Here is a 27,930-nt window from a genome sequence, read left to right as displayed (position 1 = left end):
GAGTTCAGAGCAGAGGTGAGGGAGCCCTCTCTTCTGGGATGCTTACACTCTCCCAATTTCCCAGGAGCAGAAACTGGAGGAAGGGCTGGCAGGTTCCTCGTTCTGGAAATCACAGGCCAAGCTGGAAAAAAAAACCCAACAAAAACAAGGTTACCCATGCCGGTCAAGACTACTAGTTTTGTTAAAAATCCATATGAATTGAGCAAATTTCTAAAAGGGGGAAGTTTTTCCACTACCCAGGAAGAAACATTCTGGAAGGAGCCTGTGCCAGATATTTTTTCCACCTACTTTCTTTGCCTGATGTATCCAGAGAGGCCTGGCAGGCATCCTTAGGAAAAGCAGAGGGTATGTTTGTGGACATTCAGAAACTTTCTGAACATACCAGTTCCACAGGCAGCATGTGGGAAGTGATTCATTGGAAAATATAATTAACTTCCTGATTTTATTGTGGGTGCTAAGGTCTGTGTTCATGCTGTTTTGATCTGGGATGCTGGTAGAGGAGTACAATCGAAGGTTTAGAAGGTTTAGATTGATTTTTGGCTCTGAGGCAAAAGCTAAACAAATGGCTGTGAATTCCATATTACAGAAGTATTGTGAATACAGCACAGAGTACAGGTGAATGACAGAGCAGAGTTCAGGGCACTGCCAGTATACTAGCCCCTCTGGGAAAGGAAAGGGGACGAGCAATTTTTGGAAGGTGAACTATGTGTCAAATTTTGTGTAATCTAGCTATCTGAGCAAGAAACCTGAGAATGTCATTGTACAAACCCATGAATGAGGGATGCAAATATTATTATGTTTTTGGGGAAATTGAAGGAATTGCACTTATACCCAGCAAATTAAAAAATAAATTGTCAGTGGCTATCTCCAAGGTAGGTGCTACTCCAGTCCTCCTACAATGGAGTGGCAGAAATTAAGAACCTGTTGTTTATGCACAAAGAACACACAAAAAAATTGAGTAACTTTATGCCAGTTACAAGTCTTTCCATAAACCACTCACTGTTGTTTCCCTAAGCTACCAAACATGTCCTCCCCGTGAGAATACAGAGTCTGTTCTTCTAGGTACAAAACTAATGCCTTTCAAATCAAACATATTTTGGAGTGATTATTAAAGAGGTAGATTATGTACATGGCTAATTTGATAATATAAAATCCCTCTGCAAAAACACAATAAAGTCTGTCAGCCAAAAATCTTCATGGACAAAACGTGAACTGGGCAAGGGCTGGAGCAATTATCCAAGATATCACCAAGGCTGTTAGCACAGCTGACTAGATGCAGTATCTACATCAATTTAAGGGGAAAAGTTCTAGATGCTACATGGGTTTCAGGAATGGTAATATGTTAAGCATATTATGGAGTTACATGACAGTTACTTAGGAATATAAAAACTCAGTGAGTGTAAGAGATCTTTTACTGGCTTCAAGTGACTTTGCTAGAAACCTGTTGAGACTTCTGATGCATGCTAAAACTTGCCAACATTATGAAAAATAAAGGCCAAATAACTGAAACAACATGTGCAGGCTGTCATGCAAACCACACATTTGTTCACAATGGCTGAAGGAAAAACTGTATGTAGCTGTTTGCACTATTCCTAGTACTTCCCTGACACAGCCTTACCAAATGACATAGTATCAAAGCCAGTGATTGTACTTAGAAAACCAATTTCCATGAGTAGCAAATTTTAATACAGCCTATGAGAAAATGAAGAAACATGACTACATGTTATAACTTAAGAAGAGTATTTGGCATGAGTTAAAGCAGTTTGTGTTGAAAGGTAGGTGTCTGTGGATTGATGCTCATTCCTGTTTCCCTGAAGCCCATAGAAAGTGGTATCGGAGTAATCAAAAAAAAAGGTTCTGACATCCTACATCCTCTTGGTGAACTTTTGTAATTTTGAAGGATGTTTTCAGGAAGTCAATTGTCAAATTTCTCACTGCACCTGATTAGTTTAGGTGATGACCCAAAAGCATGGCTGAAGTGAATTTACGTTGGGATAGACAGAGGAATCCTCCGGTCAGCTAAGTTTTCCCAGACATTTCAATGGAGAACGGTGTTGCGCAACAACCGTTGAAGCAGTCAAGATGAATGCAAAGCTGTTGAACAGGGAGGGTAGGGGTTTTAGTCTGGGCTTAGCTGCCAGATCTGTCCCGGAGGAGGAAACTGAAGGCAAGCGTGCCAAGTTTTCAGATGACAACAGACGGGGGATATGCTGTAGGCAGGACTGCCATTGAAGTACACCTGAAAAGGGGCTGACAAGGAACGCAGAAAATTCAAGAAGGGCAAATGTTGAGCCCAGCGGTTGGAAGGCAGGGCCCTGCAGAGATGCAGACTGGGGCTGGCGGCACTGGGGAGCAGCTCTGGGGTTCGGTCCTGCGTGCTGGTGGGCAGCGAGCTGAGCTGGGGCCACCCATGTGCTGGGGCTGCAACGGGGGCCAGCGGTGCCTGGGGGGCTGCAATGGGGGCCAGCGGTGCCTGGGGGGCTGCAATGGGGGCCAGCGGTGCCTGGGGGGCTGTGAGCGGGACACGGCTGTGCCACAGCCTGGCTGTGCTTTGGGCAGGGCTTGGAGTGGAGACCTCCTGCATCCTCCTCTTGAGTTATCCCGTAATCCCATGAACTACAGCTCTTGGAGCACCCCAGCAGCTCCTGCGCCTTTCTTACCTAAAAGAGCGAGGGTGCCCTGCCGTGGCCCCCCGGTTTGGCAGGTTTTGTGGTGCAGCAGGACATCAGGGCAGCTGGTGGTGGCACAGGAGCCCTGGTGGGGTGGGAGCCGCTTTGTCCTCTGCCGATGGGTGTGAGCGAGCATCTTACCAACGCGTACGAATACCTGACGGAGGAGCACACCAGCTGCAGCCGGGCTCTTCTAGTGGTACCCAGTGACAGGAGCAAGGCAGCGGGCACAAGCTGAAACACAGGAAAATCCGCTTAAACGTTAAGAAAGCACATTTGTACCGTGAGGGGGGTGATGCACTTCAGCAGGTTGCCCGGAGAGGCGGCGGCATCACCCCCGAGGACGCTCCCGCCCCAGCCGCCCCAGCCGCCCCAGCCGCCCCAGCCTTGCTGCACCGGCCGGGGCCGACCCCGCTCCGGCTCGGGGTGGGACGGGCCGCCCACCCGCGGCGCCCACGGGCCCTCCCCGCCCCGGCCCTGCCCTCCCGCGGCCGCGGCTCGCCTCCCTGCGCCCCGCGGGGTGCCGAGGGGCCGCGCTCAGCCCCGACGCCGCCGCCGCCGCAGCCCCAGCCCCGGGCTCGGCGCGGCCGCGCCCCCGCTCTCCCGGCCGCCGCGCCCGCCCCGCCGCCGCCAGCCCCGGCTCCCCCCGGCGCGGAAGATGCTGCGGCTTTGCCTCCTCGCCGCGCACGGTAAGCGGCGGCGGCGGCGGCGGCGGGGGACGCGCCGCGACGTCCCCCGCCCGCCCGGGGCGCGGGGTGGGCGCTGCTCCGGGGTCGGCGGCGGCCCCCAGCCCGCGGCCCCCGGGCCGGCGGGGCCGTGACCGGGGCTCGCTTTGTCCTTGCAGCTCTGCGGCTCGCCGGGGCCGCCTTGCTCTCCCCGGGGTCGTGCGCCTTTGAGGACAGCGCCTGCGGCTACGAGTGGGACTACGCGCATCTGCCCTGGGCACTGCACGGGGAAGGTAGGAACGCTGCAGACCCCCGGGCGCACAGCTTCACCGGGCGCACAGCCCCCCCCGGGGGCTGCCGCTGCACCCTGGGGGCTGCTGCCGCCCCCCCAGGCGCTGCCGCTGACCCCCCGGGGGCTGCCGCCGCCCCCCCGGGGGCTGCCGCTGACCCACCGGCGGCTGCCGCCGCCCCCCCGGGGCTGCCGCTGTCCCCCGGGCGCACAGCTTCACCGGGCGCACAGCCCCCCCGGGGGCTGCCGCGGACCCCCGGGCGCTGCCGCTGACACCCTGGAGGCTGCCGCTGTCCCCCGAGCGCACAGCTTCACCGGGCGCACAGCCCCCCCCGGGGGCTGCCGCTGCCCCCCCGGGCGCTGCCGCCGCCCCCCGGGGGCTGCCGCTGTCCCCCGGGCGCACAGCCCCCCCCGGGGGCTGCCGCCGCCCCCCGAGCGCTGCCGCTGCTCCCCCGGGGGCTGCCGCCGCCCCCCGGTGCCGCGCAGCTCGGGTGCCCCGGGGACGCGGCCGCCGCCGGATCCCTGCCCTGCGCGGTTTCGGTCTCTGCCAAGGGGTCTGCGGGCGCTGCGGGGAGGCGGCCGCCGTCCCCCCCACCCCAGCCCCCGGCACAGGTCTCTCCGCAGGTTTCTGCAGGATGCCTCAGAAACCTCCTTCCTATCTCTTTCACTTTCTGTTGGGAAAAGGTGTCTTTTACCAAATCTGCTGTAGGTAACTTACCCTCCTCCTAGAAAAACACATCTGTCAAACTCCTATTAAGCCACGTTATCGTCTTTTCTAAATACATTTTGGGTTCTACTCTAGACGTGGATGCATTTTCAGGGCAGGAGATAATCTTTGTGCAGAGTACCTTTACCACATGTTCAATTAAGACTCTTCTCCATTTTACGATACCTACAGTTCAACAGGAGAAAGATAAGCATTAGTCCTTCAGTAGTTGTATTAGACTTCACTGACGGCCGTTGGAAGAGAGAACAAAATCCGATCACTGTACAGAGTTTCCATGCAACTGTAACTCTTATGTGATAAGTTTTTAGTGTAGGCTCCCATTTTTGACAGAAGCAATATGAACAAAACAAAGACTTAACAAAAACAAATACAACGTGGTTGTAACTGGGTAATAAAATAATTTAGTTTTGGTTATGTTTTGGCCACAATGTCATTCATAAAGTGAAAGCTGTGCTCACACAGTAAAAGGGACTATGTGTTTTCAAAGTTTTTAAGCTTTAAAACGGGTGCCAAGAATAAGGAAGAGGTGAGTACAGATACAAAGAGATTGACACCCCTCCTTACCACTCATCAGTGCTCCATTCAAAACTGGCTGGTCCAGTTTTGTCATTCCACTTGTTACTCAGTTGATAATGAAGCTTTTTTTTTTTTCCCCCCTGCTTTGTACCCAGTTGTCATATACACAAAGTAAGTTACCTTAATTGTTAATTTTTAGATTAATCATTAGGGTTTGAGAATGTACAAAGAGCATTGACTTAGAAAAGGCTGTAAGGATGTCATGATTAAAATAATCACTTTTTCTCTTCTTTTTTAATTTAAATATACATAGATTTTCCTGTATTTTTGAAGATACTAGTGGAAATTTAGTAACTATCTCTGCTTTCCCAGCTGTGCCTCTTAACATCATGCACTCTTAAGCCTCCTGTCTTGGAAGCAGCACTTCCTCCCTGTGATTAACGGGGAGCCACATGGTAGTGGTATTGATTCAGCTCCAAGGGACTGTGAGATGCTGGGAGTAATACCTGCAGAAATGGATGTGCGTTGTATTGTGCACATCCATGCTATGGAGCTTCAAGAAACAGGGAAATCTGATCAGCAGCAAGTTTGGATCAGCAGCAGCCTACTTTTTTTGGCAAACAGAACCCTATTTTGGTTGTTGTAGTTCGATATTTCTATGTGACCATAAGCATACCAGTGGCTACACAGCTTCTGTCATTGTAGATCTTGTTTTTCAGAGATATATAACTGAACTGTTATACTCTGGGACGATATGTGGTATACGAGCTCTCTTAATAGGCATAGTTCTGTCAGCATTTCCATTATAAACCTTTTTTCTGCAGTCTGTAATTTAATCATAGTAAGTTGTTCCGTGCAAACATTCAGTCCACAAGGTATTATCCTCTTCAGAAATACATTCATAGAATCGTAACTAAATGTAGTTGAAAATAGTTCATCCAACTCTATGTAGCAGGTGTGCGAAACCAGTCTTCCTTAGATGCTCTTTTACTCTTTTGTCTCGTAAAACCATGTTCCTTTTGGCAGCACCAGGCCCTGGTATTTGCAGGTCAGTGTATACACATGTGGTAATTTACTGGGACAACAGAGGAAGTTAAGGATGGGAGTGGCAGCTTAGCTTTGAATTGTTCCACTTCTCTCTGCACTGCTTCAAAATTGTTTTATTATTTTAAAATAATATTTGTAATATAGAGTTATATACAGGAAATCTCTTATAGGGATTATTTGACTTGCAGTGCAAGTTCTTTCATCTTATAAATCTCTCAATAGTATGGTCTTGTGCCAAACTGTCAAGATGATGTAAACATAACTGAAATCCTGCCCAGAAATTTCCACTCCATAGTTGAAAGTTTTTTGCCCAGTTGCCAAGGAAGCCAGTATCTTCTGAAGGGCCAGGCACAGAAAGGAAGTGTGAGGCTAAATTTTTCTTTTGTTTACAGCTGTGCATTCCCACTTAAACCAGTAGGTTTCTAAGGTTCAACTGCTTTTTTAAATGTCTCTGGCTTCTCTTGAGTATTCTGGTAGTTCTGGGATAAGAGATTTTTTTGTGTGTTTAATTTTAGAATTTTTATAATTGAAAAGATTTTGATTTTTTTTTTTTTAGCTAAAGTTTTGATACCTGTAATTGACTGGCATTTTAGGGCCTGCTTTAGTCAAGTGCAAAAGGAAAATCAAAACAAAATAGTCAATGCTAAAATGGATAGCTGTTTCACTCTTTACTGCTTTACTCAAGACTGCCAAATCAGGCCCTAATGAAGTGGGTGTTTGTAGGATACCAGCTACACAAGAAACAAATCAGGCATTTTACCTTAATATCTGTCCAGTGGACTGGTGCTCCTGTAAACTTCTGTTTCACTGAAACCCTCTGTAAGCCTCAAGCTCTCTCACGTGGCTGTGAATTCAGGAGTAGGACCTTCAGGTATAAACATCAAGGTGCTCTTTTTAACTGTCAGCTTTTTGAGTCAGTCACCTGCAAACTCGGTGTTTGCGTTTTACAATGGTAATGATTTTTAGCAGACAATCACTGTGCAAAGACAAATGTAAAATATAGAAACAGCTGAGGATATACATTTCTTGCAAGCTTACCTATGGCTGAGAAGCACACCCAGCTGAGGTCATGGCCCAGGCTGGGTGAAAAGAGCGTCACACCTGAGGCAGCATGTTTCCTACTGTGCCAGTTCTGTTTTCAGTGTAAGCTGGGAAATCCCATCCAAACGTCATGTGCTTCATGAAGTGGGTGTTTGTAGTATACCAGCTACACAAGAAACACGGTACTGTTGTTGCTTAGGAAAAGGGCATCATCATGTAATACTGGTTCTGAAATCTGATGAGCAACAGATGAATTTGTGTGTGATCAACGGACCAGTTACAAGATCTGCAAGTTTAAGCGATTTGCGAGTACACATAAACCAAGGTGTCAACGGTCCATTTTAACTTCAGAGGTATAGGCATGCTCCCGTAAATATTCTTGCATTCATGATGCCTCTGAACAGGTAATGTATTTTAAAAAATCCAGGTACAGAATATGAGACAAAGATCAAACTCCTTGGACCTAACTAATGGATGAGAAATTCAGAAAGCAGATCTATATTCAATACTACTGTGGTATTTGGAGAGAGTTGAGGAGCTTGAATACCATGTTGCTTACCACTAACATCCACAGGTATGTTTACCCTGAGTTCATGTCCAGTTATGTTGGGGCATAAAACTTTGCAGGCACATAGTGGCCAGTCTCCACAGGAATTTACTTCTGCGTCAGCAGTATACGTGTTGCGAGGGAAAGACGTAGTTAATTCTAATACATACTGTGAAACTTTGTATGATAGGATTTCACCAAATAATCTTGAGATTTTGTTTAACCAAATTGCGCATTTATTTCAGAGGACCCACGTGCTTTGTAAGTGTAAAACAAACTTTAGAACAAAGATTCTATATGTAACAGGCAGTAATCCCAAGTAGAGTAATAAATAAAGCCATGCAGACCCACTTGAAAAAGTAGTAGGAAACAGAGCCTCACATCAGTTGCAGCCACTCTGCAGGGTTGGATTTTGGCATTTTTTGCTTTCCTCCCAGCCCTGTCCAGCACAGAGCCAGCCATACATAACCTGACTGTAAGAACATCCTGCTCATAGCATTTTTATAGGTAAGTTTCATTAGACACACTAACTATTGCACGGCTTTTCTGTGACTCTGGACAATGTTTACACTTTTGCCAAGAATATCTGTACAGTCTTTTGTGTGCCTGTGTCTACGGGTAAGTTTTGTTCTCAATCTCCCTTCATTTTAACAGAGACCAGTTTAATGGAGCTACAAATGATGTGCATGTGGGCTGTCAGCTCAAATTTGCACTAATGGAGTTTGCTGTGCTGCATCTGCTTGCCTGGATTTAAGCATTAGATAAGAAGTTTGCCTATTACCGCTGCAAGCTATAGGGAAGAGAGGTTGTTTGTGTTAGCAATGTGCTCCAAAAAGCAAGTGCTCAGTGTTAAAAGTGCCCATGCACTGCCAGTGCACTGGACTTGGAGCTATTTTAGTAGCAGTGGCAATGGGTTTTGTACAGTTGTCTCCTTATCACCTTTGCTCTTCTGTGGAGTGTTGTCAAGCAACTTTGCGTGTTGATCTTTTATAATGAGCTATGTGGCACTGAACTGCTAAAGCTGTAACTGGTAGTTGATAACAGCCGTATGCATCTGGCTCTCTTATGATCATTGGCAGCTTTAAATGCGTATTTTTGTGTGTGTTGCTTTCCTTCTAAAATGCTGGAAGTCTGTATTACTTCAAACCTCATGCCTCCAAGGATGTATTTTAATAGCATGCATTGCAGAGTTTTTTAATAATGTTTTCTCTTTCTGCTGTATTCCAAAGGAGATTCATTCTTAAAAAGAAATATATTTAATTCAGGAGAGTGATGTAATAAATTACAATATGTATCAAAATAGCCTGATTTTCTTCTCCTTAAAACATGCCTACTTTTTTCTGCATTAGTCCAAGACTCTGTTTCTGTTATACACTCAAAATGGGCATCCATCAGGTAACAGTTTATGGTAAGCAGGTAAGCAAGCAACAATCACTAACAACAGTGTCAGGAAACTGAAGTTTGTCTTTTGGGACGTAATTATTACCTAGCTACGCTTTAAAGTGGTTTTAAGATGGAAAATAATTTCAAGAGACAGGACAGCCATCCCAGGCCATCAGATAAGTCAGGCATGAGAGCAGCAGCATAAGGAATCTCAAATCTAAACACGGCCTGCATACCATTTAAATAGCTTGTATTTACAGCTGTGCCATATGACTTAAAACTGACCTCTTTTGACCTAAGCTCTCTCATCTTGAATGCCACATCATTTGGTTGTAATATGCAGAGTAATGGAACAGGTAATCACCGGTGATCCTAGATTTTGTTGCACATCAAGTGCAGTTCATACCTGACTTGTGCTGTGTTGTGCTCAGTTGCAAACCTACTGGCAGCTAGATTGGCATGTCTGCAGTCTCAGTTTTCTTTCCATCTATCTGGAGTACTTTCCTGTACGTAGGAAAGTAAGCAATTTGAAAATGTAAAAAAGGTGTAACCTTGGTGGGTTTGTACAACCCTAAGATGAGACAAGTGGTCTCACATGTTTGTGATAACTCAGTAATTGGGAGCAAAGTAGAGGGTGATTCAGGGGGACTTGCATCAGCTTGTACCTAGCTGCAGCAGAACCAGGCTGGCATACCACAATGCTTGCTTGCTGGCAAGGTTTTCAGCTGATAAATCTGCACTGCCATGGGAGCTTATTGGGTTGGTTCTCCCAAACCGGTAGCCTGGGCACGTCTGCACCAAATGCCATTTGATGGAGAGGAGAAGTTGTTAGAAGTGGCAGATGGTCTGTTTTGCTTTGACCTGATAATTAAAATGTTTGTCTTCCTGGCCAAAATAATTGCATTTGGAGTGACAACTGTCCTTCCTAGGCACTCCCGGCGGGGGGTGGTGGGGTGGTGGAAAAGGCTGACTCTCACATACTTCTGGAACACTTAGACTCTCATGTTCAGTCTGCCACCAGCAGCTTAATAGTACCATGTGAGAGTAGCATTCAGCCTTGCTCCAGCCTCTCCCTTGTCTTGCTGATACCAGTAGGAAATCTGACATTTTGCTTGCCCAGGTATAACTTCTGTCCTAGGCTTCTGGGCAATAGCATTTTTATTGAACTCTGCCCAAATTATAGCTATTAGTATAGCTTTTTCTGATCTTCAGAGGCAGGTCTTGCGCAAAAAAAGATGACCAAGAGCACTTTATGTTCATGGAGGGCTTCAGCAGCAGCTGCTTGTGCATGGCACTTTTGATAAGTCTTGGCTTTCCATTTGCAGCAGGAGAACAAACAAATCCTGAATTGTTATCGGTTAGTCACTGCATGAGAGATGAGTTTCAAAGCATTCCTCTCCTCCACAGAACAGTAATGTTCTCAGAAGTGTATTTTCGACATACAGCTGTTAGTGATTCAGTGCTTAGAGAGTCAACATGCTATTTTAGTGCATTTTACACTGAGACATGGAGGCTGGCCACAAGAGAGGGAGGACGGCTGTTATAAATTTCATGTTTACTGAATACACCTGGAACTCCCAGCAATAGGTTGGACTTTGTTTTCCATTAAAGCAACTGAAAATAGATAATTTACCACTAGAATTTGAAAAAAAATTTAAAAAACTGTTGGATGGCGAAAGAGTGTTTGGGAGTGGTGATGGAGGCCAAATCACCTCAGTCCAACAAATAACTTGCATGTAACCCTCGAGAAAAACTGATTCCTTCCAGGTAACAAGGTTTGTTACTCGTTAGTAGCGTAGAGCAGCTTGTGTGATTCTCTACCACTGATACAGCACTGTAAACCATGCTTACTAAAAACCATCTTGCAGCTTCACGTTTCAAAATGCTGCATGTTTACATGAAAAACTAGCTGTGCATCTGTGTAGCAGCCACTCAATATGAGCCTTCAGCTCGTTTGGACATAGCCTGGCCTAGCTTTAATTTATAATGCAACGGCGTGTGTTGGTTGCACAGCCTACCCAGTGAGACTACAGTCACACCGCTGCAGCTTGCACATGTATGCAAGGTGGCTATACCCAGAGGTTGCTTGAAAGGCTGCAGGGATCTGGCCATGTCTCTGTTGAATGCCGGAGGGTGAGGTATGGCTTCCTGCCTGAAATCACAGCTGCTGTGGCTGGCTCTGATGGAGATGGATAAGGCCCAGGATTAGGAAGTCAGTCTAGCTTTGTACTGTTATCTTCTCCATTAATATGAAGTTAAATAATAATGTTTTCAGCTTCTGTTATAAACAGGATGGATACTGACCTTGCAAATATTGTTGAAATTTGCTAAAATACAAGTACAAACATGCAAAATCACTTGCTGAAAACAGCTAGAAGTATTTTCAGTTTTCCGAAAAAATGAAAGACACTAATCGAACTAAAGTTTCTTTTTAGGAATTTCAGGGTGCATGCATGGCATGAGTTTTTATATCAATAAAACTGCTGATAGGGAGTACTTCGTGGTCATTGTGCTTTCTACACTAGATATGTAATCATCTTGAAAATGAAGAGGAGAGCCAATCATTTGCCAGTTCATTTTTTTGGAGGGAAGGGAAGGTATTTTCAGCACTGTCAATTTTCAGGATAAATTTTGGTCAAGATCTAATGCAGGTCATGATCTGTAGTGAGGAAAAATAAGCTTGCACTTGTGCTGAATGGTGACCACAGACATTTCAGAAGCATTTCTACTAGTAAAAAAGACTTGTTCACCTTGCATGTGGTACAGACTGTTCAGAGTTGTAATAGAATCAGCCTGAAAATGCCCTAATATTCTTATTATACAGGATGCTATCAAGTGGAAATCTTTGAAAGCTTATTGAAAAAATAAGCCAAAACCAGTTACAACTAAGTTGCCTTGTGTTCCATTTTTTTGTAGTTCTACCATTATATTACCTTCTGAGATTTTTCACACCCAGCCACTGTGTGCAAGAGCCATACAGGCAATACTATAATTAGTTGACTGATTAAACTTATGAAACGGGGCCAAACCTTCTACTGTTACATCTGAAGAAAATACACTTTAAAAAAAGAGATAGTTTTCTTTAATCTTTCAGCTTTTACTGTCTTAATATTACTTTATAGCAGCAATGCTACCGAAGGCCAGATAAAAGGCCAGCATTAGTCATCCATGTAAGTTCATACGATGCTTTGATTGCTTAGAAGCCTTTATATCATGTGAACATATTTTATTACTCCCATTTAAAAGAGTAAGCATCTTTTACCCCATCCTCCCCTGTGTTTCTAGGCAGCCAAAGATTCAAGTCTGATTATTACATCTATTACATACATATACATAATACTTATGTACATATATTACATAAACAGTATTACATGTTATACATATGACATTATTATCGAGCCAAAGATTCCTACAATTTTACATAACAATATAGTGCCCACCACTTTGCTCTTTGATTAACAGAGTGTTTCTTCTACACTGTATGGCTGTTCCTCCAGCACATTTTCTTTTGGCAAATGTGGCTCAAGATCAGTACATTAGACAACGCTAGTAGTCTGACTAATTGTGTTGGTGTACTTTGAACATTGTTTTAAATAGATGTATTCTCTGATAAAGTACGAGCTACATGTTACTAACACTTTGCTCTGTTCTGAAAACCTTGCAAGTCCTCCTATGAAAATATCCATGAATCACAGTAATTAGATTTCCATTTGAAATATCAGCCAAAGTCTTTTAGGAAACAAAGTCTTCACAGTTTTCAGTTAGCAAACTATTAAAATACTTCAAAAGGCTCTGTTGTGACTTGATGAGTTTCTTCAAATTTGCTGGGCTACAAACTGTATTTCATATTAAAAATGCGGGAAGAGCTACAGAAATGGAAGGGCAGATTACAGCTGTTGTATACCAAAGCATAGTGAGATGCAAAGTTATCAAAGGAAGTAATTCTACATCTTTCAGATTATCTTTTTTTGTTTGTGTGTTGGATCATAACAATTGATCAATACTGTAAGAGTGTTGCCTTGTCTAGCACTCATGGTTGAACAAAGGTCGAAGCAGGCTGTTGTGTGACAGTGGTGTCTAGGAAAATGCTATTGCATTCAGCTTTGGAGCAGATCCATTTGGAGCAGAAAGTCATGCCTGGAGGGTAATGAAGCCAGACAATCCTACTCACTCTGTGAATAAGAAGATTTTCCTGTTTTCTGACAATAACATTAAAGATCATGTTTTAAGGCACTGTATCTAAGAACAAAGTTTAGATTAATTATGTAAACACTTTTCTTCAGTAAAGCTCAATGTGCTCCACAAAGCACTTTCTACTTGAAGTAGAAATCCTCAGCTGATGTATAGATGGATAAGCTATATTGTCCAGTGTCACTCCCTGATTAATTTATAGAACTTGCAATGAAAATGTGTCTCCTTTCATAGGCCTGTTTGCTCAACCATGTTTCTTCCAGCCTGGAACATAGTTTTTTGCTTTTTGGTAACTATCATGAACATGACTTGAGAAGCCCCTTGAAGAAGGCTGGCGTCAGCAGGTAGGATGAGTACTCTCTCTGGAATAGGGAAGTGTGAAATACAGAAAGGCTGTAAACGTCATCTTAGTGGCTGTCTCTTCACTCCAGGGTTAGATGATGAGGTTGGTGTCTGGCTGTGAGAATCCAGCCTGGCCTCGTATATATTATATAGGTAGCTGTAAGGCAAACTCACTTCTGAGTTACTCACTTCATGGGTACTGTTAAGACTTGTGAACACTGGAGGGTCCTTTGGGAGCACATTCCATGTTTTTTATGTTGTGGCAAACTGAAGTTCTCCAATTATTTTCCATAATGTTGCAGAAGAGTCATCAGTTCTTCTGGGCATAGGTTGAGAATGGCAGGGTGGAAGGGAGCCTTAAGTCCAGGGGCTATAATGGCGGAACACAGATTCTTCATTGCATGGGGTGGGGAGAAGATATGTCTGAGAATTAGTGTGGAAAGCATGAGTGGACAATAGATACTTTTCTACGTCCATGCAGCTGTTGGGCCATACCACTAAATTCCTCAGGAGTCAGTAGTCCTGCCCTCAGGAGAACATGCCTGAGCTTTTCAGAGTTAAAACTCAGGAGTTCTGCCTTAATTTTTCTTCTGTTTTTTGCAGAGTGATGATAATTTTGTTTGTCGGGTATTTTCTTTGGAAATGAATAATGCTGACGTTCTTGGGGAGTTGTAGATAACACTCTGACTTTTCCCTGACTCTTTATTTCCTGTTGTGGATGTTGGCAGGTCTTGGATGGCACAGCTTTATTGCAATGACCGGGTATAATAGCATCTCAGCCAGAAAAGTTTGGATAGCACGTGGATTTTTTGAGTTACCTCTGATATGCTTTCTGTGTTCAGAAATCTCCTGGTTTGCTTAAGTTCATATACATACTGGAAAGCAAATATGAAATACAGTGTTGGGTGTTAAGGACTTCATCTAGAAAATCTGAATGGAGGAAAATACAATAGGAAAAAGACAATAGGAGAATCTGTTCTATTTTGCTTTAAAGAAAGGGGCATGTCCCCTCTCGTAAAGGAGGTTAGAACTAATGAGCTTAACCAATATATTCTATATTTAAAAATCTTTCAGAGGCAACAGTGATGATGATGATGATTATTATTATTATTACTCTTGATATTTGCAAGACCATATTCTTTGAGGTGTAGTTGCTCTGGAGAAGGCAGCATGAGTTGCAGCCAAGGTGTAGGTGATACAGAAATAGAGCTGCCCTGTGGCATGGCTGCTTTCTCACTGCATGTGTGCTGCAGGTGGACAGTCAAAATGCCCAAAGGCATACTTAAAAACTGTTTTCAAAGGGGAAAAGAATTGGTTTGTCTCTTTTGCCTCTTTGATGTATAAAGGCACCTTAGCTGAGATCAGTTTAGAAATACGAATTCTTGCTGGAGAACTAACTGGAAACTTAGCTGTTGAGGCTGTAGCATTAAAAGCAATGAGAAGCTGAAGAACAAGGAAGGAAGGCTTCCAGTCTTAATTTGAAACCTTTTCACTACTTTTAGCACCTATTTATATTTCACATACCTTCAAGTTCTGTTTGGGGTTTTTTGGTTTGTTTGACTTTCTATACCTGTAAGATCCTCATAGAAAAGCTGATGAAGTCTGGGCTGGATGAGCAGAGGTGAGATGAGGATTGAAAACTGGCTGAATGGTTGGGCCCAGCCCAGAGGGTGGTGATCACTGGAACAAAGTCTGCTTCGAGGCCGGTCACTAGTGGTGTACACTAGGGGTCAATACTGGGTCTGGTCCTGTTAAGCATCCTCATTAATGATCTGGATGGTGGGGTACAGTGTACCCTCAGCAAGTTGGATGATGATACAAAACTGAGAGGAGTGACTGATGCATGGGAGGGTCATGCTGGCCTCCAGCGGTACCTCAGCAGGCTGGAGAAATGACCTGACAGGAACCTCATGAAGTTCAACAAGGAGAAGTGCAAAGTCCTGCACCTGGGGAGGAGCAACCCTATGCCAGAACGTATGCTGGGAGTATACCCATATGCTGTTGGATACCAAGTTGAACATGATCCAGCAATGTGCCCTTGCAGCAAAGGCAGCTAATGTTGTCCTGGGCTTCATTAGGAGGGGTGTTGCCAGTAGGTCAAGAGAGGTGATCCTTCCTGTCTGTTCAGCACTGGTGAACTCAGTTCTGTGTCCAGTTCTGGCCTCCCCAGTACAAGAGAGACATGGACATACTGGAGAGAGCCCAATGAAGGGTCATGAAGATGATGAAGGCACTGGAGCATTTCTCCTGTGCGGAAAGGCTGCAAGAGCTGGGACTGTTCAGGCTGGAGAAAAGAAGACTCGAGGAGGATCTTATATAAATAAATATAAATACCTGAAGGAAGGGCGCAAAGAGGATGGAGCCAGGCTTTTTCCAGTGGTGCCCAGTGACAAGACCAGAGGCAACAGGTACAAACTGAAACATAGGAGGTTCCCTCTGAACATCAGGGAACACTTTTCCACTGTGAGGGTGGCTGGGAGGTGGTGGAGTGTCCATCCCTGGGGACATTCAAAAGCCATCTGGACATGGTCCTAGGCACCTGGCTTTAGGTGGCTTTGCTTGAGCAGGGGGAGTTGAACCAGAAGATGTCCAGAGGTCCCTTCCAACCTCAACCATTCTGTGATTCTGTGGTATCTTCATGTTTTTGACTGAAAGCTAAGAAAAGCCCTACTGCAGTGGTCTCTCAGAGAGATCTGCACCCAGAAGGAAGAACATGAGTATTTCTGGTACTTTTCAAGATAAGAATTAAACAGAATAGTCACATGTATGTGTACATGTCTGAGTCAATTTATGTGTATGTATATATGAAATCTCTGCACCCTCATTCAAGAAAAGAAATGAGCATAGGTCCCCTGTTAGATGAAGGATCTCTTAATTGTTGTTAACAGGATACGGAGAACTTGTTCCTTACTGGTATTTTGGGGGCTTGATTATCATGTAGCTAAGGTTTTATAATGCTCAGGGCTGCAAGATTTCATGGGAAACAGATAAGCTAAGGCATAGTGCACTCTGATGCATATTGTAAAAGGGTCTGTTCTTCATCATTTCCTACTTTGTTAGTAATTTACATTTGAAGACTTCTTGTCTTTGGTGTGTGCTGTTTTACACATGGTTGTTATCCTGAGGAAACTTTCACAAAATAGTTCTGCTCCATCTCATCACTCTTGGCAGATCATTCTGTAAATGAACCTCCTTGACTGAAAGTACCATCTCGCAGCTGTTTAGCCAAAGTGAGTTGAGTTCATTTAAGGCCATACGACAGACTTGACAGTAATTGGCATCGTTGTTTAGTGCAGTCAGCAGGGAGGCAGATGAATGAATGGATATGGACTCTGAGTGGCTCTCAGCTCATCAGAATAGGTTCAGGCAAGTGATGAAACAGACATAGACATCTGCGCTGCCTGCCTTGCATCTGCTTGAGAAATAGAGGTCTTAATTCTCCCAAGCCATGTATCCCCAAGCTGACCTGCAGTTCATTGTCAGTATTTATTACTGCTGTCTGCTCTTAGCAAATCCTTCCCCCGTGTGCCAGGTGCCTAGTGTACAGAGAAATGTATTCCCTACCTTATATACACACTTGGGGCAAGAAGTCACAAAAATTTAGAAGCTCTGTGTAGGGGCTGGAAGACACCAGAGACTTGGAGACACATTTCTGCATGTCATGCCATGCTTCACAATTTTACTGAGACCTTTTTCATCCCAGGAAAATCATATCTGAATACCCAAGTGTCAGGTGATAGCCAATTTTGTCCTGTATGATTATGGCAGAACAACAGTGAGAATCTGTAGCAGAGCTCAGATAATGACATTGGTTTTATGTCTTGCCTCTACCCTACAGTGAGTAATTTTCCATTATAGTGCCTTACAGTTTGGTGCCATCCTTAAAAGTTCAGTAGAAAATTTACTCAATACAGGCAGCAAGAAAATGAGGAGCTCTTAGTACTGCTTAGGCTTTGAGCCATAGCTTAAGCAGCAGTATGCTCCCATAGCTGTGAAGAAATTTGGAGCCTTCCCAGTAATCAGAAGATCAATGGTTATGGTTTTCCTAAGTGTAAACTAATTTGTGGTTGTTTAAATTCCTAAGTTCTTGTAAGGGAAAGTAAAGGCTGCCTTGAGTGCTAGAGTATGTATGCATACACAAATGAAAATTGCAAATGCAAGCATCCTGGTACCTGGATTTTTAAAGGGTACCCAATATAGCAACAATAAATATGTTTAAAAAAGGGATTTACTTGATTTTTTTTCCCTTAGAGATATGCCTTGGAGACATGATAATGTTCAGGGCACAAGCAGTGATAAAATCTGTCAGTGTGTGGAATAAAGTCTGTTTTCAAGTCTATGTCACTATACTGGTTTGCTTAGCATCTGCATCTGCAGTTGCATATTCAGCTTCACAGTACTTTCTGTCAGCAAAAGAGTTATTACCATCTTCATATATATCCTTGAAAACTTACATATAGGTATATGAATGCTTGATCTTAAGCTGTTGCTTATAGCATTTCAAGTAGGGTGACTTGTAACATTTTAAATACGCGTACATATAGCTAGGCAATGCTAACCTAAGCTGTTGCTTTGTGTAAGATCACTTGAGGTTTAGTAACAAGCAGGAGGAGTTCAAACACATGAATTTTTACTAGTTCCTACATAGTAATTTCTTTGCATTTTAATTCTTACAAGGCCTTTTGCAGAGGGATTTCTTTCCTGGCCAAGAATATTCTTGTGTGCTTAAGTGGAAACATGAGATGATTTGTACCAATACCAGATTGTTCTCTAAATATAGCCACTTCCAGTGCTTATTTTAAACTGAGTGTCAAACTGGAGAGTTATTAGGGCAGTAACTGTAGTTTGTTTGAAAAAGAAAAGAGAACTTTGCACAGTGAAGTTGTCATATATGGAAATAAGATGAGTGGTATGTGTAGTTTGGATCACCACATGTAGGTAAAAAGCAAAGAGCTGTAATCAGTGTTTGTTTTTATATGAAAAAGCACTCACAAATTTGGAGTAGACTTTACAGCTGGTAGGTGTTGAAGCCAAAAATAGAGTTACATGATCAATCACCCCTTACTAGCAAAGGACTCCAATAATCTTACATGTGTTGGGTTAGGCAGATCTTTTTTCTGTTAGTTAGCCTTTCCAGAGTTGCTTAGTTTTTGTGCTGTTTCTTTTTGATAGACCATTTTGTGTTTTCTGTTAGTTATCCATCTAGAAGGGAATTTCAACTGCTATATCTTTAGTCAAGCTGCAAGTTATTCCACTATTCTTAGGAGAAATAACCTAGCTGCTCACTGCAAGATTATATGTGGCACCTGCTTGTCAGCTTAGGTATCTCTATTTGCTACTCAAGAGAGAAAAAGAAAGTGAGAAAGAAAGGAAGAGCTTCAGCTGAAGCCCAGAGCAGTAGAAGTTTCAATGTAAGTCCACAGTTTGAAAAATATTCAAATGATTCTGTGAAAAGAGAAAAAAAACCTCTTAATCTTCAAAACTTGCTGGAAAATGGAATTGTTGCCTGCTGAACATGTGCACTAGCTGAACCTCCCTCTTGAGGCCTTTTTTAATTTGGTGATTGTACAATCCTAGTTTGTACAGCATGTGAATGACCTGTATTGTACTGCAGAAAACTCCCTGCAAGGAAAGGGTGGCAGTCTGAAGGGTCCTCATACTAATGCATTGCTCTAGCCTGATGGAAGAAGGCAGCCTGTAAGATCTTTTGGAGAGAGAGGTTTGCAGGCTGTACCTGCACAGTGGGTCTGTACATTTTACTGGTGACTCTACTGACATGTTGCTGAGGAGGTTGCATGATGTGCATGGGAAATCTGCTGCAGGGTTTCCATTAGTGCTCCTGTTATCTGCTGAGCTACCTGAAGCCTACAAGAAATACAGCCCTGCAAGGGCATGGATGAGAGTCTAGAGTGATAGAGGTTGTCTCAAGTCATGAAGGTATTAGATAGTTAGACCACAGTAAATCTGTTCAGAGAGGGATGCTGAAGGAGTCCAGGTCAAATAGGAACTGATATGCACCATAGAATTTTTATACTTAACCTGGAGTCACGGCTCTGCTTTTCAACCTCTTTAGCTCTTCCAACATTTTATGGAGGTGAATTGCCAAACAACACACATCAGTATTTTCCCAGAAAGCTGAGAGAATTATAAAAACTAATGAAATACCAAGCCCTCTGTCCCAACTGCTTCTGCTGCACATCATCTGTAGCTGATAATAACAGCCTGTCTCCATCTTTCTTATAAGCCCCCTTTATATATTGGAAGGGTGCAATAAGGTCTTCCCAGGGCCTTCCTTTCTCCAGGCTGAACAACCCCAAGTCTCTCAGTCTGTCCTCATAGGAGAGGTGGTCCAGCCCTCTCTTACCATTTTCAAGGCCTGTTCTAACAGGTCCATGTCTTTCTGGTGCTGGGGATCCCAAGAGCTGGATGCAGTACTCCAGGTGAATCTTGATGAGAGTGGAGCAGAGAGGGAAAATCACCTCCCTTGACAGGCTGGCCATGCTTCCTTTGATGCAGCCCGGGATGTAATTGGCTTTCTGGGCTGCAAGAGCACATTGTGGGCTCATGTCCAATTTTTCATCCACCAGTATACCCAAGTCCTTCTCCATAGGGCTGCTCTCAATCCATTCATCTTGCAGTCTGTACTGATATTGGGGGTTGCCCTGACACAGGTGCCGGACCTTGCACTTGGCCTTTTTGAATTTCATGATGTTCACACAGGCCCACTCCTCAAGCCTGTCAAGGTCCTTCTGGATGGCATCCCTTCCCTCAAGTGAATCAACGGCACCGCTGAGCTTGGTGTCATCTGCAGACTTGCTGAGGGTGCACTCAATCCCGCTGTCTATGTCATTGATGAAGATATTAAACAGTATTGATCCCAGTGTGGACCCTTGAGGGACACCACTCATTACTGGTTTCCATTTGGACATTGAGTTGCTGACTGTAACTCTTTGGATGTGGCCATCCAGCCAATTCCTTATCCATCGAGTAGTCCATCCATCAAATCCATATCTCTCTGTATCAAAGATTGTTCTCAATGTCTGAGAATTTTCTGAGGTTAACAAATGGCTGCTAGTTTTGAATATTGTAATTAATATTTGATTTATCTTGACCAGGCTCTGAATTTTATTGAACTCCATTTTTATATTCAGCTATGCTACCATGTTTCTTCATAGCTGGCACAGAAATATACTATAACAGGTCTGTCTGATAAGTACAGTTTGGTTGCAGTGGAATTTGATTTCTGTTTATTTACATACTTCATTATTAGGATTATATCTGTTTACATGATCTGTTGCCCAGGTTTCCGTATGTTGTAATTCTATGGCAACACTTGTACTAATACACAATACGACCATGTAAAAACTAAAAGCAAAGTTTCAGTTCTCCTGGAGCAGAAAGTGTACTTCTCCTTTTCCATTAATGTTTATTATAAGGCCACCCTGAAGCTGAATTCTAGCACCTAACTCAGCCGTTGTGGAAGGGCATTCAAAAAGGTGAGGTGTGAGTTTATTTGAAAATTCAAGCCATGGTGCTACAATGGGAATCTCCTTCTTCATTGCTTCTGCAAAAGAAACAAATTATAATGTTAACCAGACACTGTCAAAGTGTGTCCAGTTTGGTTTATTTCACATTTGTTTTGATATAACCAGGAACTCCCAAAAGAAAGGTAAGCATCTTTAAAAAGCGGCCCGCAGTTGCTTTTCAATAAGAAAGACTTACTGAACTATTTCATTGTTCCATCAAATGTCTGTGTACCCTTTTTCCCTGAAAAGAAAGGATATAAGTTTCAGAGGGAAAATGTGCCCAGAAGGAAACTTTGATGTTAGGGATTTTGGATGTCCTGGAGATTCATCAATCGAGTAAAGAAGGTAATGAGCCTGACAGTAGACACTGCATTTATGCAGTGTGCCGGTCACACCAGCAATAGCAAGCCTGTGCACTGTGTTCTGTAGGTGAGTGCCTGAGGGGTAGAGTCTTCATCACTTTTAATTGTGAAAATTAGTCAGTAGGGAATGCACGTGTCTGCCTCAGATCCTGCACCAGAGGACTCCTTTCCTGTCCAGATGAGGTTGCCAGCTGCTTCTTGTGACACATTTCCTCCATGCCAAAGAAGAAACGCTGAATGCCAAGAGTTCTGTGCAAAGGTGCAGAGGGTTTTGGTAGCTCCCAGCCTTCTGCCTGTCACTGACCTGCCTATCTGCAGGCCTCTTTGACATACAATTTCTCATCACCTCGCAGGCAGTCACAGCTTTTGCTTAATACAAGAGATAATTTAGGTTGTGCTTACAATTTCTATCCAGTGGTCCATTGGCAATCCCTCAGACCATGATTAAACAAACTTTTCAGTTGATGTCATTTTCTTTCCACTTTTATTTCTGATGCAGAATTTAAGCACCCATATACTACTGAATTACTTACGGAGGGAGACACAAAGGAGTAACTACAGGTTTATTCTCTCATGAAATAGCTGAGCAGAAGTTGAGCTACCCAGCCAGATCTGTTTTCAGTAAGGCTCTGTGGGTTTAATTTTCTCCTGACTGGGCTTCGTGTGGCACAGACATGTAGAGGAGGAAAGTAGGTTTAAAATTCATTGTATGCTTCCCCTTCTGGAATCAGTCTATATTCTTCTGAAATAGCTTGGTTCATGGGTCTGAGAACAGCTGGGAAGCAGAGCCATTTTCCTCCCCAGAGGGTTGCAAGGACAAGCATGGGCACTTCTTGAGGCCAGTTTCCTGACTGTTAGTACTCCTATATGCCTCAAGAGTCGGAAGCATAACAAAGAAACAATTCCTTTATTTGCAAAATGTAGAAGATGTTGCAGACTTTGATTTCTTTTTTAAAGCAGATTTTTAAAAAGCCAGCATGGGGAAAAAAAAAATAGTGTGGAAAAGAAAATAAAATACAGCACTTTTAAAAGCAAGAAAAAAACCCATGTATATGAATATCCCTGCTTGGTTGCTTGCATTGTGTTGCATGCTGTATCCCTTGCTCTCTAAAGCATTGTGTGCTTTTTTGCTTCTTAAAAATGTATAGAAAATTTAGTTACCTATTTGCATGATGTATTTTATTGACACCCCTCCCCCCCCCTTCCTCAGCATTTTTCTTTTTTAAATGAAAAAAAAATCTGTATAGCAAAGTTCTGGTTTGGAGTGATCTTGTAAAATTACGTTTTCCTAAATTCTGAATGTGAAGATTTTTGACCTTAGGTGGTTGTCGCATACTAGGTCAGCTTGGATCAGCTTCTTGGTAGTGCTGGAGACCAGACTTTTGAAGACCGGTGTATGAGACCTTGTGTTTTCCTCCCTCAGAGCACCGCAGTTATGGGAATACTGGCTCAGCACTTCAGGTTATTTCAGTATCATGCATTGAAAAGTTGTCTTTTTTTTTTCCAAGTTCCCAACGGTCATAAATATTTCCCTTGTTTTCCAAGATAAAACTTGGCAAGCAGCTACTTTTGTGGCTTAGTTTACTCTCAGCTTTTGAGGTGTGGAGGAGGAGCAGCAGTTCTGGGAGTTTCACCCTCTCTGTGCTGTGGAAATGGGTCTTTCTCCTGCTCCACAGTAAAAGGAGAGGCTGGGGACCGTGCCAGGAAGTTGCACTGATAACACGTTTCAAGGCAAATGTCTCTTGCGTGTGAGTTGCGGGGCAGCTGTCAATGCTGTTTGAGTTTATAGCTTAAAAGCAGAGGCTGGAAAAGACAATCCTACACCTTCACTTTTAAGAGACGGGCGGCATATGTGTGAAATTTGAACCCAAAATAAAGGTTGTGGGAGCTAGTCTAATCACCTGTTAACACTTAATAAGGAGTTAATTGCCTCTGTAATCCTAAAGACGCCCATTGATACTTCTTGGGTGAGTACAACTGCAAATTTTTTCACTAAACCATGAGCTTTCTCTGCAGGCAGCACAAGTTTCTGACTCTGCAGGGTAACAGGCAAAACTGGTGGGATCAGCTGCTGGGACAACTTGAGACTTGAAAATCTGTTTCTTGACACCAGAAACAAAGCGGTGAGTCATTGCCAGTGACCAGCCAGGCACGCCAGGACTCCAGCCGGCGCTGTCAAGTGCGCAGAGCAGCGTATGGGAGCGCTCGCATGCGCCCGGCGCGAGCTCCTGGCTCCGATTTCCCCCCAAAGGCTGCGTGTTTGCAGAAAATACTTTTCCAGCAAAGAATTCGCTGTTCCTGGGGAAACGGTAAACACACAGAAAATGTGTTGGGACCGGTGCTGAACGTGTTCGTTGACACTGTATGAACTTCAGCAACACCTTCAAGCATTCCAGCATTTGCCTTGTCTCAAATAACTTCCGAACCGTACTTTATGGCAAAAACGACACTAAAAGGCTTTCTCAGTAAAACTGGACTAAGAACTGTTTTTAGAAAGACCACACAAAGCTTGGCAGATAGAGCAAAGTTATTTCTGCAGGGTTTATTTTCTGCATGGTTTATTTGTATTTAGAATAAGTATGAGGCACATGCTGCTCAATCAGGCTCATCTGTTGATACAGTTGATACCACAACCAGCTCAGGCGTCCTCCATGCTGAAAAATGGCAGCAGGGACTGAGAGGGCAAGGCAGGGAGTAGCGTAATGTGCTTGCTTTACGCTTAATTCTTCCCTGAGCATCCATCTATGACCGCTGTTGGGTACTAACAGCCAGCTAGGAGGATGTGGGGTCGGATCTGCTGGGGCCTGTTGCGGTCCTTTAATTACATTCTGAGCAATAAATTGGGGTGCACATTTGCAAGGGAACCGCTCCCTATGGGTAGTGTTAAGTGCCCAGTGAGATTTGGCAGTCCAAGTGCACCAAAGTAAGTTAATCTACATGGTGTTTTATGGATTTCCCTAAACTTTGTTAACATCTGTGTGATCACCCTAGGATATATAGAATGTAAAGTAAGTAGAATGAGGCCTAATAGCCTTAATAAACCATTGGGGGGGAGGGAAACTATTAAAAAAAAATCTAATGAGGGCCCATAAACTCTAATACTTTGGAAAGTTTTGACAAGCTTTTACTTACTTTGGCAGTGAAATGGGAGTCAGTGAGTATATCCTGAAGGAAACAGTGTCATGAACTGGCAGGGTCAGCTTGATAGATTTTTTCCAAAGACTAGTTTATATCTCAAGTGCTATTTCTGTTTTGATAAATGTGTCTTACAGCTCAGCCAGGGTATGCTAAATGCCCTTGCAAGCAAATGCCTAAGGATAATACTGGATATTCACTGGAATGATGTTGCAGTAAGTGCTAAAATTTGCCAAAAGTTTCAGTAGCTTTTCATTTCCAAAGTTACCATAAAAAAAGATGGAAGTATTTGGGGACTGTGTTAAGAATAAAGTCTGAGCATCTGTGATGACAAGTGTCCCTGGGCAGCTGGGCAGCATGTGAAGGGGCTGCCTGAAGGAATTAGTTTGTTGACCATTGCCTAGCAAGGGGAAGCAGAGAGGCCACCATGATGTGACAGACATGTGAGGAATGGATGGGGCCAGACAGATGGCAGAACCCTGTGCATATTCTGGGTGACATCCGATGGCCTGAGATGAATTCAGATGTGTAAGGTGGCTCACTGACTTGGACTCGGTCCCGAAGAAGAATTTGACTGGCTGTTTTAATTAAAACACAAAGCCTGGGGAAGCTAAAATGTATCAAAACTCTGTTGATCACGGTCAGCAATTAAATAGCCTGTGGAAAGCAGAATACTGATTCGTAAATCTCCTACATGCCTAAAGGTTCATAACAGTCATTGGCATCCATTTCTTCCTGTTCCCTTAGACTGCAGTTTGCACAAGGAGGCGTCTTTTGCTTTTGAGACCAAGTGATCCTTACAAGATCCTTATCTGTGGGTAGTCCAAATGTCTTGCTCAGAGCCGAAGTTCCACAACTGAATCTCCTTCCAAGTGGTACTGGAGACTGCAGCTACTGCGGCAGGGGGGAGGGAGCCATAGGGCATCAGCCTGTCCCCACAGAGGCCCACAGCATCCTGTAAAATACTTTGGGATCTTCTGAATTTTGAGACCAGCAGTAAATTTATCAATGTGCAGTTTTCTATAATCCCTGTAAAAAACTGAAAGTCATTCTGGGGTTAATAAGTACATGCAAATTTCTGGGAAAAAAACAGAGCAAGCTTTCATTCCTGCATTTTGATTTGTGGCATTACATATTTTTAAAATTATCCACTCAATAAAAAGGGATAGAGAGTAATAATTGAAGAAGAAAAAACAAAGCTCAGACTAGCCTTGATAGGTTGAATTCCAGGCTTCCTGGCTGTGAAATTAACCTCTTGTTTAATTTTGCCAGTTTTAACAGTTTCTGTTTAAGGGTACTCAGCCAGAAGTCATCATTCATATTTGTCAAAAGTAGCATCCTTGCCGGCGTAGGGGTATGACCAGAGCCCCTGTGCTCAGCTTCTGATGGATGTACTCTACCATGGAGCATGGATATATATAATTTGAAGGGTAGTTTCTGCTTGAAAGGAAGAGGATGGAATCTGGTTGCATTATACTTGAATGTAAAATCCTTTGGCAAACATCTCTGGACATAGGGGATTCGATACCTAATGAATGTGACTGTACAACAGGTTATACTTAAAGCTCAAATGGCAAATGTAGATTTCAGGATTAAGCATACAACTAGTTTCCATTCCCCTAAAATGTGCATGAGATGTTTTAGAGATTACAGTTATCTAACCTGGGGCTATTTTGATAAACCCTTGAAAAAAGCCATTCTCAAATTTTGTGGATTTTGGCTCAGTCTGTCTGTACATACTCACACACATCCTCAGTTGCTACCAGCCGCCTGCCAGGCAGGAATGATGTACAGGACTGCAAGCCTAGAAGCATCCCTGGTAAATTGAAGCCGCCGGTGTTGATCTTTGAAGTGGCTAACTGCCGGATGCAGTTTTGCAGAGCTCCAGGAAATATTAGCCATGGTCCTGGTGGTTGTGATGTTCAACATCACTAGATGTGTTCCTTGGCTGCAGGTTTTGTGGTTGCAGATGCTGAATCTTCACCATTACATGTTCACAGTCCAGGATGAAGCTTGCTGGGGCAGAAGATGACTCACTGCGGCTGCTTTCTTGCTGAGAGAGTGGATTACTTGAGAGTGGCCACTGAGTAAATGCAGCAGCAGCTAAGGGCCTGCCACTGCAGCAGCCAGTGATAAACAAGTTACAAGACAGGGACCTCTAGCAGCTTTTGGAAACTGATGGTGTGGCTAGGCTGATTCCCTCAGATGACCTTCCACCAGGTTACTGCTGGCACCCATCAGGGTCTGATTAGCTCACCTGTAAGCACTTCCTGTAGCCAGCTATTTCAGGACATGGATATAAATATGTACCTTGTCTGTTAGCAGTTCTGTTTGTATTTTGTGACTTGAGATCACTGATCAGCCCATCATGAGCCAGCCAGTCATCCTAACGATCCTGGTATAAAAAAAGAGTGTAAAACCACCAAGCATATGGAAAGCAGGAGACTGAACTCATAGGAGTTCACCTTCTGAAGCCAGTGAAACCAAATAATTATTTCAAATACTTTGAAACCAAATAATATTTCAGGCTGTGTAGGACCTAGGGCCCAGGTGAGTATCAGAGTAAATGTAATTTATATAGGCCAAGCACATTTATAACTTTCCTTGGACGGACAAGGCTTGTAGGCAAAGGTTACACTTTATTAGTTGATCTGATGTAGCTGGGAGAGACAGACAAGCGTTTAGGCAGATGATTTGGTTTTCAGGGTAATGCAGTAGGCCAAGTGATTTGGCAGACACACTGAGAGCAGATCCATGCAGTAGAAAAGTTTTGCTTTTATAATCTTTCACTGAGTGTGTCCCTGTGGTTTGCAAATCCACTCCAGAAGGCTACCGGTTGAGGGTTTTTTCCTTCCCTAAGGGCAGTGTTGCAGCCTGGCCCAGGACCCCTTGCACACTGTGTCCCTGCTCCCTCATGCATCTAAGCCAACTCATGCTGGGCAGACTTTCGTTCCTGCTCACCCTGGCTCCAAGGCTCACTTGTCCTCTCCCTCCTGGGGCCGCTGCTTGCTGCGACCAGCATCTTCCCACTTCCCTAGCTGAGTGCACGTTTGCTTCAGAGTTTTGTTTAGACAGTGAGCTTTTAGTTTAACCCCTTTGGAGCATAGCAAGGAAGTTTCCCCACCAAGAAGTCTTTGCTTTTGAAGCAAAAAAGCCTGATCTTCCAGATTAATGGAAGTCCTGATGTGCAGCAACCAAATCAGGGTTGGTTGGGTTGGAGCATCTCTTTCTTCTCTCTCTCAAACTCTCACTACCCGTGGCTGTGCTTGTCACTCTGATCTGAGGAGAAGCGCGGCCCCAGAAACCCGCTCTCTTAAAACACAAGTCCCCTGTCTCATGGTCTGGCTCACCAACTTCCTTGTGTTGGTTCCCCTGTGGGGTGCAGGTCAACGGTTTGGTCTGGGTTGCAAATCTGATGGATTTTTCTTGAAAAAAGAAGCATGGACTTCAAAAAAGCTGTGTGGACTGCAGATGGGTAGGTTTGCCTTGG

At 43.9% G+C, this 27,930-nt stretch overlaps 1 protein-coding gene across 1 annotated transcript in view; it reads left to right on the top strand.

Annotated features, from left to right (window-relative positions):
• Positions 1 to 3,327: 3,327 nt before the first annotated feature.
• The window catches only part of MAMDC2 (MAM domain containing 2), a 61,316-nt gene continuing 36,713 nt past the window's right edge, over positions 3,328 to 27,930 (top strand). Inside the window, exons 1-2 of the mRNA XM_075726904.1 lie at positions 3,328 to 3,358; positions 3,514 to 3,627. Coding sequence (XP_075583019.1) covers positions 3,328 to 3,358; positions 3,514 to 3,627 — 145 coding nt within the window. The remainder of the gene's footprint in view (positions 3,359 to 3,513; positions 3,628 to 27,930) is intronic.

The sequence above is a fragment of the Pelecanus crispus genome, chromosome Z (assembly GCF_030463565.1).
Source record: "Pelecanus crispus isolate bPelCri1 chromosome Z, bPelCri1.pri, whole genome shotgun sequence".
NCBI lineage: Eukaryota > Metazoa > Chordata > Aves > Pelecaniformes > Pelecanidae > Pelecanus > Pelecanus crispus.
Note: the sequence above shows the minus strand (reverse complement) of the source record. Positions and strands in the feature narration are given on the sequence as shown.